The following is a 15,611-nucleotide window of genomic DNA, read 5'->3' as shown; positions in this document are numbered from 1 at the left end:
TATTCAATGTTTGTCGGACTGCGTCGCGAAAATGCGCGCTTATGATGTCCGCCAAAATGGAGCTCTCCTAATATTTAGATTTCGAGTTAATTAGATTTGTACCTGGCCTCATTAACCAGTTGTAGGGCCCTTTCCTGTCATGCGTATTTACGCCTTATAATATAAGTAGGATAACGGTCTTGGATGATTTTCCGTGGCATCTTTAGCAGGTATGTGTTCTACGTATTTTCTTTAGGTACCTTCAATGCAAGGCTTGGATTTGAAGAAGAATGAAGTTTATTAATTATGGTCATTTCTAATTGCAGCTAATTAATTATTATGTTAAGAAATTTATTATTGTATGGTATTGCTGATCAAACAGGGGCATTAGATTTCTAATAACTCAGCTTCCATAGATGCAATGTAATGTTAGTGCCAGTATTTATTGCGCAAACGTTACTAAAAAGTCAAACATATCTTATATACTCGTACTATATGATTGCTCTTAAATATTGATTTATCATATTAGTTCATTGACATGATACATCGATTATATTTCGACACTTTGACTCGAATATTAATGGATAGAAGATTGAGTGTCATCTTTGTATGACGGATGATAGACAGGATAACACTTAATGTTTTATAAGATTCGAATGTTGTAGTATCGGAAATATAAACGGATTTTATTAAATCGATTTGCAAATCTAAGTTTTGCCTGTTCAAGTATTGGTACTTACTAATACTAGCAAATCTGTCACAAGAAACATTGTGAAAAAAACTTATTCATCCAAGGAAAAAATTATCGTGTCACTAGCGCTTGTGGGTCATTTGTGGGTATGATGATTGGAATAACATCTCTCGTTTACATATGTGTCGTTTTTACAGAAGCTCGTAGCCGTGGCCCAAGGGCCCATTCACAGACCGTGTCCATCTTCAACCTGGTTTACGACAGGTTCTTGCCGTGCGACAGTCTTCACGCTAGGCGTCAACTGCAAAGACGTCGGTGTGTATCTAGTTCTAGAGTTGTGTACCTCAAAATGACACTAGGGTGCCTTCGCGTCGCAGAGGTCGGTAAAAAGTAACCCGTATAGGATCACTTCGTATGTCATTTAAATATATTTTTTTATGTGTTTGGAAGTCAGGACCTTTTTTCTCAGGTACGCGTAGAAGTATCAAGTTGAAATTTATATGAAATTGGCGTTGAAATAAAAGACTGTCCACGCAATAAAATAATACGACCATTTATTATCGTCGCCACTTTTTATTCCGGAAAAGCAAAGAGTTCCCAAGGGATTCTTAAAGGCCCATCCGTTTAACCGATTTATAAGAAATTTGATACTCAGGTAGCTTGCATCCCGGAAATTGACATTGGCAACTTTGTATCCCGGAAAATCAGAGACCCCACGGGATTTTTCAAAAATCTAAATCCACGCGGATAAAGTGGCGGGCATAATCTAGTATTACATAAAAACATATTTTTTTACGATTACAAACTTTCATTTGAAGTAGAGATAATTTATACACGTATACTTGTAGGGTGGCACCCTGGGAGCGGAACTCGTATTCGCACTAGGCCGGGTTTATATTGATGACAAGTTAGTCCTTGATCACGATATCATCTGTTGACGACAATGCAATCTAAGATGCAGTTGAAGAAATTCTGTGTCGAAAAAGAAATAGATTTATTTTGATAAACCTAAGTGCTCTGCGAATACTGTCAGTAATTGGCAATTTATTTTAAAGGGAAGAGAGCAGCCAGGCTGGCGGACCTCTCCTACGCGATAATAGCTCCACTCGAATACAGGTGCTATACATACTATATATATCTACATTATACATACATATACATGCTATATATACTATGAAACGCTTAAAGTTTACGCAACTTTTTTTAAAAAGTTTTTATAAAACAAACGTATTGAAAAATCCTATTTCTTCTGCTATCCTCTGTCCTGAAAAATTCTGTATTATTTATGATAAAAAACTTGAGAATGATTTGCTTTAGCAGCTTTGGTAGTTCTAATAGGTTTTAAGTGCTATCGTGGAATGATGATAGTAAAGAATATCCGGCTGAGTTTATTGTGAGCTTTTCTCAGACCAGTCCTTTATTCCGTATCTCAGTGCCTATATCTAAACAATTAGTTGCCCACTAATAAATTAAATGTCCTGTTATGTGCAATATAATAAAAAGCAATATGTCATTTCTCGTTCAAAGAGCTGCATTATAATATGGGCCTTTGGAAGTAGTTTCGATAGCTGCAAAGTATCGCTACTCGATGGCATTAACAGTTGCTTCAGTACTGAGTAAATACATATCTCAAATCCTTCGGGTTTCGCAATTTTTGATATGTATTTAAAAAAATATTCCGAAATTAAATGTCGAATTCAAATTTTCAATTCGCTAACGTCAGTTCACAGTTGCTAACTGAGATGACGTCATAGGCATTGAATCTCAGTGATAGCCACCCAAGGCGCACTTAGAACCCTTGTTTAGTTTTAAGTAAACATAATTAGTTATCACCATTACACCAATAAATCTTACTTATGCGATAATTGACTATCAAAAAGTGTATAGTGCGTGCGTGCGAGCGAGCTCTCAAAATGTATGCATTATACCTATTTTGATAGAATGAAATTAGCTTTTTTCTTGACACATCAATCCACGTGCACGGCCAACGAAGGTTTTATTTGCACGCGCATTTTAGCAATCCGCACGCACGTAAAAGTGAACGTAGATACCATAGTTTTTTGTTTCGAGCCACAATCTGCCATACCATGATGATACATAAATCATTAATTAATATCCAAAATTCTACTAAAACTTATTATTAATTACTTATCAGTATTACTTATCAGTATTACTTATCAGTATTACCATTTTCCATCACAATTAATATGACCTAACTATTGGCATAAAGAACAATTTTATAAGTACGGTTGGCCTCAGAATTCGAGTAGCCATTCCACGAAACTATCGCATCAAAAACCTGTCGCACTAATGACCTTTTTCTATGAACGCGCCACACCCCTAGCGCATGTGCATAACCGTGCTACACAAATAGGATCATTGAGGTGCTAAACGACTTATGGCTTTTGACTGTACTTATATTAAAAGTAAACAATTTTTAAACTTTCAAATATTATTGACAGCATTTAACATAATTGGCTGATCGTTATTATACGTGTCAGTTATCTTATTTATAGAGTGCCAAGCAGTCAAAAAAGTCTTTTGGCAACTTATTGTAAATTTAAATTTTTTCGTTTTGCTTGCTTTCCATTACCACTGGCTATACTTATTTCTTTGCCGTGCTTTGCCTGTATATGCCACCATGTTTATATCACCAAGTTTGTTTGTGCATCATGTGTATTATAGCAAGACTAAGGTAAGATATTCCATTCTTTGATATGTATATATTAGCTATGGTTCCTTAGATCATTACATCATTGCTTCACTTAGTTCACGATTCTGAAGTTTATCCTGTATTGTATTTAAAAATCTTGTGAAATTTTTCAGAACAACGTTGAAACTCTGTTTGAGAGGTTCGATAGGCATGCAATTGACCAAGAGTCATTGATGATCGCTGCTATAGTGACACTGGTAAGTGCCTGAGTTTATAAATACTTGTCTATATAGCAGGGTTAAATAATGAATATTGTAGCAGAACATACAAGTACTTTTGCCGCTTTTGTTATCTATTTGATTATCTAAAGATTATGCAACTAAAGGACAGCCGCCAAAATGGTTACTAAACGAAACGTGCTTTGTTTCCCTTTAAATTGTTATTTTATAAAGTAAAATAACTGATCAAGTGCGAGTTTGACTCGCATATGAAGGGTCCTGTACCATAGTATAAGATATTTTAATATTTTTATGTGCAACACAGCAAAGTTAATGACAACAGCGCCATCTATGTGCGATTTAGTAAATTAATCTTTTCGTGACACTTTTTTTTCTGATGTAACCACAAATTCACGGTTTTCGGTTTGTTTCCTTTATTTGTGCTATAAATCTACCTACTTAGAGTTATGAAATTTGACAAATTTCATAACTCTAGGTCAACGGGAAGTATCCTATAGGTCTTTTTGACAGACACGACAGCTGGACAGATGGACAGACAGACAACACACAGACAGGAAACCCTAACAACGGGTAAAACAGTCTGTTTACCAGTTGCCTTATTTTCAGCGCGAGGCGACCTCGTTCTCCGTAGGACGCACTCTTGATCCGGATGAGTTACTGCCTCTCCGCCAGCGTCTGCAGGTGTACATGCGCGACATGATGCAGGGCGAGTACGAAGTGGGCACTCAGGAACAGCTGGCTGACCTCATTTTCGAGCGACACTCTGAATTTATTGAGCGCATTGTAAGTACAGTTTGTTTTGTACTATAGGATATTGACTTAGTTACGTAAGCGGAAGCATCTGGATGCTTCCGCTTACGTAACTAAGTCAATATCCTATAGTACGTTCCTCTCTTCCTCTTGTTTACGTTGAGATCACGTACAGATGCGAGCGGAATTGGCGGTGATGCTATTTACTGCGTCGGCGAATTTCCATACGTAGCGCATAGACATACTAACGTTGCCTGGGGACAGTGCCTGGGTTCTCATGAGGATGCCGGTGGAATACGTAACTACTGTGAGCAGCGGCAACATCTATTTACTATTTATTTAATGGAGCGAATGTAAACAAAACTGATAAGCAATTTTTTTTGACCGTTTTCGCGTCTGTGTCATAGTTAGGATATTTTTCTGCCAAATATAAATTGGACACATTTGGTGTCATAGATAATAAATCAAAGTAGTGTTCAGTTCAACGCTTAAGCGATCAAACTTTTATTAAAATTTTATGATAAGTATTTCCAATTACCCGTACATATACCTATGAAACCGCTCTGGATACCTATAAAATTATATTTTCAGGCAACAATCACCCCAATGCGTCGTAACGTCGACGTGACTGCATCCATGAAGGCGGTATTCATCCGCTTTCTGAACGAAGCGATGGTGGTTCTGTATATGGAGAACAACGATGTGTTCTCGCGTCGATTCCGCATCGTTTTCCCGCGCATGTTCTACGAGCTTTGCGGAGTCATATCGTACTGCTGCTTGGAGGGAGTTGAGGGACTGAGGAAGATATATCGCTCGTTCCTGGTGAGTACAGTTGGAAAGATCGACTAGCTCTATGTAGTAATACGCACTATACTTTATTCCTAAAAAAAGCTACTAAAGGGTTCTCTCTGTTACGTAATCTCCTACGAACGAAACGACAGTGTGACTGCGGGCCATTTTGAGTCAATCACAAACGAAATTATGTTTTCAAACTGAATTTATAACTTAATGCCCAGTGTCATACTAATATTCTTTAAAAAAAAAATACTAATTTTGACAGCTTTATAGAAACAGTTGATATGTATTGTGTGCTATGACTATAACTTGTTCTACAGACCGATTTGATTCAAAATGTGGACGAACCAGTCCGCGATCTGCTGCACAGCCTTGCCATGGAGAACTTGAACGCTGCGATCATTCGCGTGGAGAGCAACAAGATACACTACCCGCAGTTTATACGCCGCAGAGATCAGGCTTCGTGCTCGGTAAGTGAGCTTTATTATTCATATCATTATCAACCCATCACTGGTTCGCTGTTGAGTCTCCTCTCAAAATTGACAATAGAAATACACATTCTGTCAAAATTTCAACTCTCTACCTCTTATGGTTCACTCGGTTTTTGAATCAATCAGCTGTCCCCGTTGTATCTTTTACCCATATACTAATTTATGTAATTATTTATTAACAGCCTAGAGTCAATAAACCACCACGACCACTTGGTACGAGACAGCCAAGGTACTTTGGAGGCCTAAGGAGCATCGACTCGGACAGTGAATCACCAAAAGCGGACGAACCAGAGAAGCCCATAGACGAATCGGATGACACAGAAGACACTGAGGATAGTGAAGACACAAAGGACACGGAGGAGACTCAGAAAGCACAGGTAAAAGCAATTATGTATTATATTCCAGAGGATACTAGAGTGCGAGGGAGGTCGCCTACGCGATGGACCGACCCAATTAAGTCCGCTGTGGGTGGTGCCGTGCACAATGTACCAGATTATCGGCCAGCAGAGAGAAGTGGCGAATGCTCGTGAGGTGTATAACATCTGCCCCTTAAAAGAAGAAGAATCTAAATACTCTAACACTAAAAATAAAAATCAATTGGAAACTATTATAATATAAATAATAATCAGTCAATTAAAACATCCACATATCCATACAAATCCATAAACACATACAGTTAACCAGGATTCTTCAGCTACACAAGCACGCATGGACGTACGCAGTACGCATGCACTTACGTGTACTCATGCACGAATATACAGTACGACAAGGATCTTTTGGCATTTGAATGACATTGACAGACGGGCGTAGTTGTAGAACAAAGGCTGCCAGCAAATAAAATCCCCTCAATTTTAGAGAATATGTTGAAAATGTTTATGTTAAAAATCGAGTAAGTTTTATCTAATTTTAACTGAATGAGAAATTGGAAACCCTGTTTTCACAGCGAGAAAAAATAATAAAAACCATTGATAGCACATAGTAAATTTCAGATTTTTTACTTAGCAACACCAAATACAGAGGGACAGCGTGACACATCACAAGATGGCCGCGTTAGTTCCGATTTTGACCACGGGCCAAAGATCCTTGTTGAAAAACAAATTCACGCAGCGAGCCATTGATATACCAACTCGTATTTCATATTTGGTTCTTTCAGGATTCAAGTCCTATGGAGTTATCACCCCAAGTTGATGCTATGCAAACGTCACCTGCGGCACCCACCGTCGAGCCCACTGAGGGATCAGTCAGTGAAACCACAGAACCCGCTGCGAACTCTTCGCCCGATGTCTCTCCGCCCGTTTCTGCTACCGGGGCCGTACCTCGCGTCATCGTCACCCAAAACCGAGGCCGAGTGAAGTGAGTATTCTTTCCATACATACTAAACAAAACTTACAGGTGGGTCACCAGCAAAAGAAGAACTGCCAATGTATTGTAACCTTTTAAGAAATTATCAGCAACTTGAATAACGTCCATAGTAGTAGTTTCTCACATTGTCTAGGTGCGAGAAAGTAACCCCGGAATAAAGAACCCGCGTATTTTTGATGTACACTGCTGGAAGCTGGTTTCACAATTTGCATGTACGAGGTAGAAATTATCTTGAATAATAGTCAGTGGGAGATACCAGGCATACATACATGGGGATGTAATTTATTTCTGCAAGGTAAATATCCTACGTAACCCGATTTTTTTCGCTAAACAGTCTGATATCTTAAAGAGCCCCCCGTTAACAAAAATAAGGTATAAAATCATCAACTAGAAGGCAGTTAGGCACTCGAGTCATTGCATGTAGCGTTTTTCACAAAGTAATTAGTTACTGTAAGGAGATAGATTCTTTCTAAGACTATATAGTTGTATTGTAACTAACAAATAGTAGTTTTCACGGTCTAAAGTAAAATATATCCATATCTCATTACTCGTATGCTTGACATTTCATAAACGCTGTATACTTAATTTCATGCATACATAGTGAGGATATGAGCTCTGCTCAGAATGCCTCGGACAATATTGGAAACATCGAGATGCCGGCAGACGATTCCCCTACACACAATCGTGGCCGATTCAGGTATTATCTCTTTAGTTTCTCAAAACAACTTTACATGTAAATTTTTTCTCAGTAACGTAGATTACCAGTCAAAAGCTCTGGTTTCGACGCTTTGTGAGCATTTTTCACATAGCGCTGAAGCATTAAAAAAACTGCGCCATCTTGTTTCAAAAGACAACATTTAGTGACATTATTCGTCGCTATGTAAGGGACTCTAGAAAACTAGAGCTGCACATGTATATAGTTGTCAAATCTAAATTTAGATTTTGTAAAACCAAAACACTAAAAGAAAAAACTTGGCAGTCAATGGGTATTGCTGACAGAAGTGAAAAATTAAAACTATGAAAAAGCACTGTTTCTTTTCGGATTTTCAAATTAACTGTAGTATTAAAACTTATAGGTACGTCAACGCATATAACATGTCATACTTATAGCTACAGATATACTATTAAAATATATCCCACAGCAAAAACAATTTTTTAAATACCTATAAGAAGGTATAAGGAAATGTGTTCCTTAATCGCAAACATTAAGTAGGACTTCGTCTGTGTTGGTGTTGGCTCGCGGGCGTGCTCTGCCTTTTTGGAGTGTTTTTTTTGTTGAAACTGACTGGAAAGCGCTATAAGGGGGTGCCACATATGCCACAGTAACACTAGCATGTTGCTGACGAGACTTAAAGTTCTTATCCATCCCGAAATCTCCAACGTGCCTAAAGAAGTTACAGTTCAAAATAAGTGATATGCTTGTTCCATTTACACATTAGATTCAAACTGAGGCTTGACATCTCATAAAAGCGGTTTGCTTAACATTTCATGCTACATTAGGAGGGATGAACCCCAATACGGCACGGACGGTAACGCTGAGCAGTATAGTCAGGTAAACGAAGACGACAGTGGTCTGGATTGGTCTGAAGTACCTGAAGAAAACGACGGCGGCTCTTATGATCCACGCGGTCGCGTTTCCGCTATGCACAACCGTGGCAGGTTCAGGTAAATACAGCCGTGTTAACAAAAGCTGACACGTACAACATTTCACACATTGCACTTGGGTAGAGACTGAATAAACGAGTGTGATGAAAAGCCTGTCTCTCTCGCACGCTGACGGGATATTAGCGTGATTGAAAAAGATTTTGTTTTTTTTTTTTACTACTATTATGAAATTCAGCGTGATTTTTGTTTCTAAACCCATCCGCCAGTAAACCGATAATTGCTTATTTTGAACTTAGAATAAATGTTTTCTGTAAAAAATTGGATCTGGCAAAACATAAACTCGTGATGGAAGTTATATTTTATGAAGAATTTCAAACTACCCACATTTACAGAGATATGTTATTTAAAGGGTTATTATTTATCTCAAAAGTAGTGGCACGCAATGCGCCGAAAATAGCTTGGGTTGTGCCCAATCAAAATAATATGAATCGATTTTGAATCTATTTTTTAGAACATGCTGTATGTTAAAATTGCGTTTGTGTGAATACTGTAAACGTCCCAGCTCTTGTTAATTGATCTGTACTTTATTTGAGAGTTAAAGCTGATCACAGATTATAGCAGTAATGCACAGCCGCGAGGGTTCTGACTCACACTTTTCGTTCCCAGTGCTGAAATCCTGAATTTTTTTTTCCTATAAGCTTCTATCTAACATTTTCAAAATCGAAAAACGCAACCCTTGCGGTAAGTGCCGCTCGCCTCTAATATGTGATCAGTTTGAGTCGTCGCTTATTTGCTATTTTAGTTAAATAAATGACGCACCTGTTAAAAGTACAATTGCGTGTGGGTTGTTAAAGCTAAAAGCATGTTAACGCTGTATACTAATATTAGGAAGGAATTGCTTCGCTACCCCGGGTCGGGGCATAGCATTGTGGCGGACGTAGCAGGCGCTGCTCATAGAGCGACTCCGAGTCCTCCTCTAGAGCCTGTTGGCCTTGAGGAATTACAGCCAGTACGCGTCGATTCCATTCGTGGACGATTCAGGTAAGAAGTCAATCGAAACGGCGCATTAAATACCATAAGGGTAAGCCTTTGATATGAAACAAGATGTTCTGAAATCCCGTCTAATCTAAGATTTATACTGAAATTAGGCAAGAGACTTCACGTCCTGCCTCGGAGGGGCAAAGTAGCGGGTCAGCACCTGCTCCGCTCGGTCCGATCGTCCCGGTTGGCCCTCCAAATGGGTTGGTTAGCCCCCGTATCGACCAAAATGGACGCGTCTCAACTATGCACAGCCGGGGCCGGTACAGGTAATTGCTGCCCAATGCACATGGCCCAATGCTTTCGGCGAATGCCGGATATCGTGTTATCGCCGCTTGTATATTATGCTAGGATTCTTTGATGTCTTATACAAACCCACAAAAGTCAGTATGCTGGCCTGCGCTGGTCACACGTGGGTTGTATACTATGTGGGTGTTTTTGATTTATTATAAATACCTTATTTTAAAAATTTTTCACGGTCTTTGCACCACCTAGTGATAATTTTGTCATAATATTAATAGCACTAGTGTTAAATGGAAATAGAATTGCACGTAGGATGAACAGTATTATTTAAAAAAAACCCTTTTCTACGAATATTTTTTTAGTGTAGAAAGCAAACAAGCATGCTAACCGCATTTATACTTGTAGGTATATTTATATACGTATTTAAGCGCTTTATTATTTGGGAAGCAATAAATATGATGATCGTACCTCCAACAGCAAGACAACACAACACAGAACTAGTAGTCCTGTTGATCAAATGCATTCGCCTAGCGCGTTGAGCCAGTGTGTTCTATGCCCCTCAACCTGCGTCCTCACTTGGCGAGTCGAACATACGGCCACTAAACACGTCCACATAGGTACTGCGAGTGCGATACAAAGGCCTTTGTGTTCGTCAAAAAACTGACAATTGACGGAACGCGTTGACTGCGAACTGAATGCTCGAGACGTGATCAAAACGAGCTCATTTGAGGCTCGTAAAAGTGAATTTAAACCATGAAACTATGTGTAGTGCCCGGCAAACAACTTGGATCTGTAGCAGTGTAGTAGGGGAAAGTTGGCGAATCCGGTCGCGTGCACTCGCGCCGACTGATCAACCAATCGCGTGCGAACGCCATTCGCCAGCCAATCGCGTCAATGGTCAAGGTTTTTGCCTGTGTATATCTCGATTTTATGAGAATTTGTTAAAGTAGTGAAATCCACCTTTTATAGCTAATACCCCCTTTTAACATATGAATAGAATATATCCCGAAAAACAATAGGAATCACAATTTTTGTCGATGTAACCTTATAACTCGTCCGTACGCTCGGTTCGCCAAACGTAGACGCAGCTTTAAAAGTTCGGATATGACTAAATTAATCGTGAAATATTACATTTTAAACATAAATTAATTATATTTCTTTCAATATTCATAGTCATTTATTTTCAGGCCCAGTCGACAACCAAAGTCCGGCTCGACTACGGAAAATTCTACGGATGACTTAATTTTCGTAAGTATAATACAATTATATTTGATTAGTTGAATATCCTTTAATTAGTAGTATAATTGAACTACTAACTTGACTACATACTTACACGTAATTTGGTTACTTGTGTTAAATTCAATAGAACTACGATAGTACCGTTAAAGATTTGATAACCAATTATTCAAATTCATCACTACCAGCAAACTACTTATAAATATTCATCCATCAAGTATCGCGTATCATTAATAGTAAGCAATACGTTAATGACTGTTTAATTGTCGCTAGTCTGGAGTACGTCAGTTCTTTTTGTTTGACTGAGAAAAATGGATTGTAAAATTTGTATGGTATGGGATTTTTAAATACATTGTTTATTATTAATCGTTATGTCCTTTGAAGTATGCCTTAAATATTGCCTTTCGAGCTTTGGGAGGAATTTGTTCTAGTAAGGTAACGATGACAGTTCATTTGTGATTTCTGTCTTTTGTGTTGATAATTCAAAAAAAAATTCTTCTCTTCGTGTTATCTATTTATTTATGTTACTGGCAAGATGTATGCATTTTACATGATTGCGTATTATGTCAATATTTTCCATAACAGATACCTGCCAATAATTATGTTTAATAATGTATTTTGGTCTTATATTTTAACAATCTTATATTAGAACAAGATACAATTAACTAAAAGTATGTTTCCAGTATCGTAGCTTTGTTTTATACAATGCTTGAAATCATTCAAGCGATTTGATTCCTCATTTCTAATACACATTGCTACAAGTAAATATAGAACGCCCTTCCGGCTTCAATTTTTTCCCGCTAGATATTGGTATCTTCAAAAGAAGAGTGAATATGCACCTTCTAGGCAGGCGCGTTCTACCTTAGACCGCATCATCACTTCTTGTTAAGTGTGATTGCAACCAAGTAGTTGAAGTTAAATAATAGTCAAAGAAAAGTAATTTATAAAACGCCGATAACATTAATAATTCGTAAAATTGACAAAACAGGAACAACATTTTTTCAATGCCTCGCTGTTACAGTTATCTAGAACACTTGCATGAATCTATGATGCGATTTCGTTCTTTTACTTCTAACTATGTGTGAAACAAATGCCATATCAGCATGGATGGTATTTGTAGCGTTCGAATGTACCATAAGATCAACCGCACTTTGGAGGCGAATTCGCATTGTACGTAAACATATAAATACTGGTCTTTTATGAAGTCCTCTTTGGTGCATGATGAACAATCTGTATCTTCAAGATAATTCTCTTCTTTGATCCCAACTTGAACCCACTACTAACATTTATTTACGTAAACCAATTTAATCAATTATTCTGTCTCCATTTTCACCGCACGAAAGTGCATTTAAAAATCCCAAGTTCAAATTGTTTTCGGACTTTCGGAGTCAACTCTCCCGAAGTTGCATTGCGCTACTTTAATTGTACTCTTACGACTGCTATTAGGCGGTGTTACATATTTAGCAGTAAGATATAGCATCTCTCGCTATCCGATCTCATTTGCGCCATCCTGCGCCGTGAAAGTAGTCCGATATTTCCCTGCTATTTTTCTTACAGTTAGTACATTTTGGTCTAGCATCTCTTGCCCCCAGCATTGCTTAGTGCCATGATTATCAGCACAATATCCACATGCAACTCTATTGCGGCAATCTCGCGCCACATGACCAAAGCCTAGGCATTGAAAACAATGAACTATGAGGGATTGATCTGAGGTTATCACCTGATATCTAACAGGTAGTTTTCTGTCTTTTGAAAGGTTCCACAAGCAGGAAGTGACTACAATAATTACGTTGTTAACCTCCTTGGTTCTCCCTTTGAACACTCCGTGTAACTTTAATTTGACTATCGTCTGGGCTAACTTTTGCAATGATATTCGAGTTTTGTTTGACTACTGCATCCGCAATCTGCTCGTCGGTAATATCATGAATTACGCCAGTCAATCGCAGCAGTGGTTTTTGGTTTTAACTTGCGCGACTGTTAGTTTATGGATTGAGTTTTTCATAGCAGATTCCATTTTCATATTATCATTTGCCGAGTCACATCTTATCATAACTTTTTGATTTTTTGACTTGTGACGTCAAAAAATCAAAAATCATGCACGTATAAGTACGACTGATTCGCACACAGTCTGCGCGCTCTTAAATAATACTCGGAGGTTCGGGATTTTTCGTGGCTCGATTCGTAGAAAAGCATCCAAAGTGCGGTCGGCTTAATGTTTAAATACCTATATGAAGTCGCCTTTTGCAGCGATTCAACAGCGTGTTTCGATAACGCTTCCATAAAAACAGCAACCAAGAGAACATGACCAACGTGACTCGACCGAGTCCATCTTGTAACCACAGGCGTTCAGAGGTAGTCACTATATCGCATGTCAGTATCTGTGCTGTGTCGCCTCTGTATTGATGTTGTAGCCCGATAGGTAGCGATGTAAAATCATTGTTACGTGGGCGAAAGTATAAGACAAGCAGTAGCATTATAGCGACTATATCGCGGTCTTTTTGTGACTGTATCGCTACTGAATCGCTGCAAAAAGTCGCCGTGGGTGTCCTCCCTATGTCGGCCTCATGAGTGGCGGCGCACTGAATGTTCGACGTTTGAATCTCTGCCAGCGGGCGTACTATTCCCCTCGTGCACTAAGGACAGGTACGACGTGTGAATGCGTTCCGCAATCCGCCATACACGGTGCGCCGTCACTCAGGACGCACACTATGTGTTGATCTGTGTAGTTTCCGCCGAATTCAAGTCGGCTCGGGTTGTATTCCGCCATTGTTGTAGGTGCCACCTGCGCACATAGCGCAACACTGGGGCGAGGAGTGGGTGCCCGCGTTCACGCGCGATCTGCAGCGTCAGCGCGCGGCCGAGCCCGACGAACCGTACAGCGACGCCTATCTGACAGGCATGCCGCCCAAGAAGCGCCGCTGCGTGCGTCAGGCCCGACCGCCTACAACGTTGAACGCTTTCATCACTGGTAAGCATTCATTAGATTCTTCTCATATTTACTCTAAGCAGAGTAGTCGTGGTCGTGAGTCCTCTCTCGCTGCGCCCCTGCGATCTCCCTCCAGATACTGTTGGCGGCATTACACATTCGCACTTGGCTTACGTACTTGGCCAAGCCACATTTGTTTAAAGTGTTTTTTACAAACTCGATGCAGAGAGCGTGAACGAGGTGTCGGAGCCGCTAGGCGCAGTGCCGGGCGAGGAGCTGCGCGCCACGTTCCGCGAGCACGTGCGCAGCATAGCTCGCGCGCGCGCCGCCGCCAGCCGCGACTACGAGCCGCGCCGATTCGCAGCCACCGCGCGCTTCCTCAACCAGCCCAGGTAACATCATCATCAACCCTTTAACAAAACCAAAAACACGCACGCACGCACGCAAATGCACACGCACTTTAGTACTTACATAATTCTATGATATATTATGGATCTAACAGCCCAGTTAACAATACTGTTCATAAAAGTGGTTTTGTGAATTTCGATACTATAACTTCAGAGTAAAATTGATAAATTTTGTGTTCATACTTCTTGTATGTATGCTGTTACTCTTTTTTACAAGACGCCAGCTTAACGCTAATTCGCTTGGCAGGTTTTATAACAATTGTTTTCTTTTTTTTTAGGACTAATGCGCGGAGGTCGCCGGAAAATAACGGTGATTAAAGGACTTCCCAAAAACTAGTACTCGCGATTGGGTCAAGTTAAAAAGTTAAAAGCACCGTCATTAATAGCTTTATATAATACACACTGTATATAATGTTTTATTTTATTTTACACCTTGACAATTTATGACTTAAAAAATTATTTCATTTTATCACTTTCATTATAGATGAATTCAATTTATAGTACATTATTTCAAACAGTTAACTTTTTAACTTGTTAACCAATACACAAAAATGTGTTGTCTGTAAACGTAAACAATTATATTACTGTGAATTAAAAACTACTTTATTATGTAAGTTTACTATATGAACAGATTACGTCTGTTTTCGACTCTCACATCATTTTACTTGATTTTTTGTCTAGAGCAATATATACAGGGTGTTTGGTAATTAGTATATAATGACGACACGCGCCCATGCTACTTTGATCTGATAAATACAATGCTGAAGTAAAATGACGAAATAAAATTATAATTTCCATACAAAATTATAAATTTATTTTATTTCATGGCCCTAACGTGCCCTAACTAACGTGGCCAACGATCTCAGTGAGTTAGGGCACGGTAGGGTCATGAAAACTTTGACATAATTTTTTTTTAAATTTTGTATGGAAATCTTTATAATTTTATTTCGTCATTAAACTTCAGCATTGTGTTCATCAGATCAAAGTAGCATGGGTACGTGTCGTCATTATATACTAATTACCAAACACCCTGTATATAGATTTTAATTTTTTTATACAGTCTTTTTATCATGCAATTTCGTAATAACATTAAAGAGTTGGGCGTCTAATATATTCAATCTCAAAAGTGATCTACTTTTGAGATTGAATATATTGAATACTTCAGTATCTAAGGTTGCGATCCTACCTGGATCGAG

General features: G+C 38.9%; 1 protein-coding gene across 11 annotated transcripts in view; it reads left to right on the top strand.

Moving 5' to 3' along the window:
- Positions 1-15,201, top strand: part of LOC123880542 (large proline-rich protein BAG6-like) — a 33,634-nt gene extending 18,433 nt beyond the window's left edge. For 5 of the 11 annotated variants that reach the window (XM_045928708.1, XM_045928709.1, XM_045928705.1 and 2 more), the window contains exons 13-28: positions 868-985; positions 1,726-1,786; positions 3,497-3,580; positions 4,169-4,345; positions 4,904-5,134; positions 5,428-5,577; positions 5,781-5,975; positions 6,752-6,951; positions 7,562-7,657; positions 8,461-8,625; positions 9,454-9,606; positions 9,714-9,872; positions 11,034-11,094; positions 13,858-14,050; positions 14,235-14,400; positions 14,694-15,201. In XM_045928708.1, the coding sequence (XP_045784664.1) occupies positions 868-985; positions 1,726-1,786; positions 3,497-3,580; positions 4,169-4,345; positions 4,904-5,134; positions 5,428-5,577; positions 5,781-5,975; positions 6,752-6,951; positions 7,562-7,657; positions 8,461-8,625; positions 9,454-9,606; positions 9,714-9,872; positions 11,034-11,094; positions 13,858-14,050; positions 14,235-14,400; positions 14,694-14,733 (2,249 nt within the window). In that variant the 3' untranslated portion in view covers positions 14,734-15,201. Of the gene's footprint in view, positions 1-867; positions 986-1,725; positions 1,787-3,496; positions 3,581-4,168; positions 4,346-4,903; positions 5,135-5,427; positions 5,578-5,780; positions 5,976-6,751; positions 6,952-7,561; positions 7,658-8,460; positions 8,626-9,453; positions 9,607-9,713; positions 9,873-11,033; positions 11,095-13,854; positions 14,051-14,234; positions 14,401-14,693 lie in introns of those variants that run through there. The other 6 variants (XM_045928711.1, XM_045928710.1, XM_045928712.1 and 3 more) reach the window with 5 other exon arrangements.
- Positions 15,202-15,611: the final 410 nt, after the last annotated feature.

This window comes from Maniola jurtina, chromosome Z (genome assembly GCF_905333055.1).
Source record: "Maniola jurtina chromosome Z, ilManJurt1.1, whole genome shotgun sequence".
Lineage (NCBI taxonomy): Eukaryota > Metazoa > Arthropoda > Insecta > Lepidoptera > Nymphalidae > Maniola > Maniola jurtina.
The sequence above is the reverse complement of the archived record's forward strand: the minus strand, read 5'-3'. Positions and strand labels throughout refer to the sequence as shown.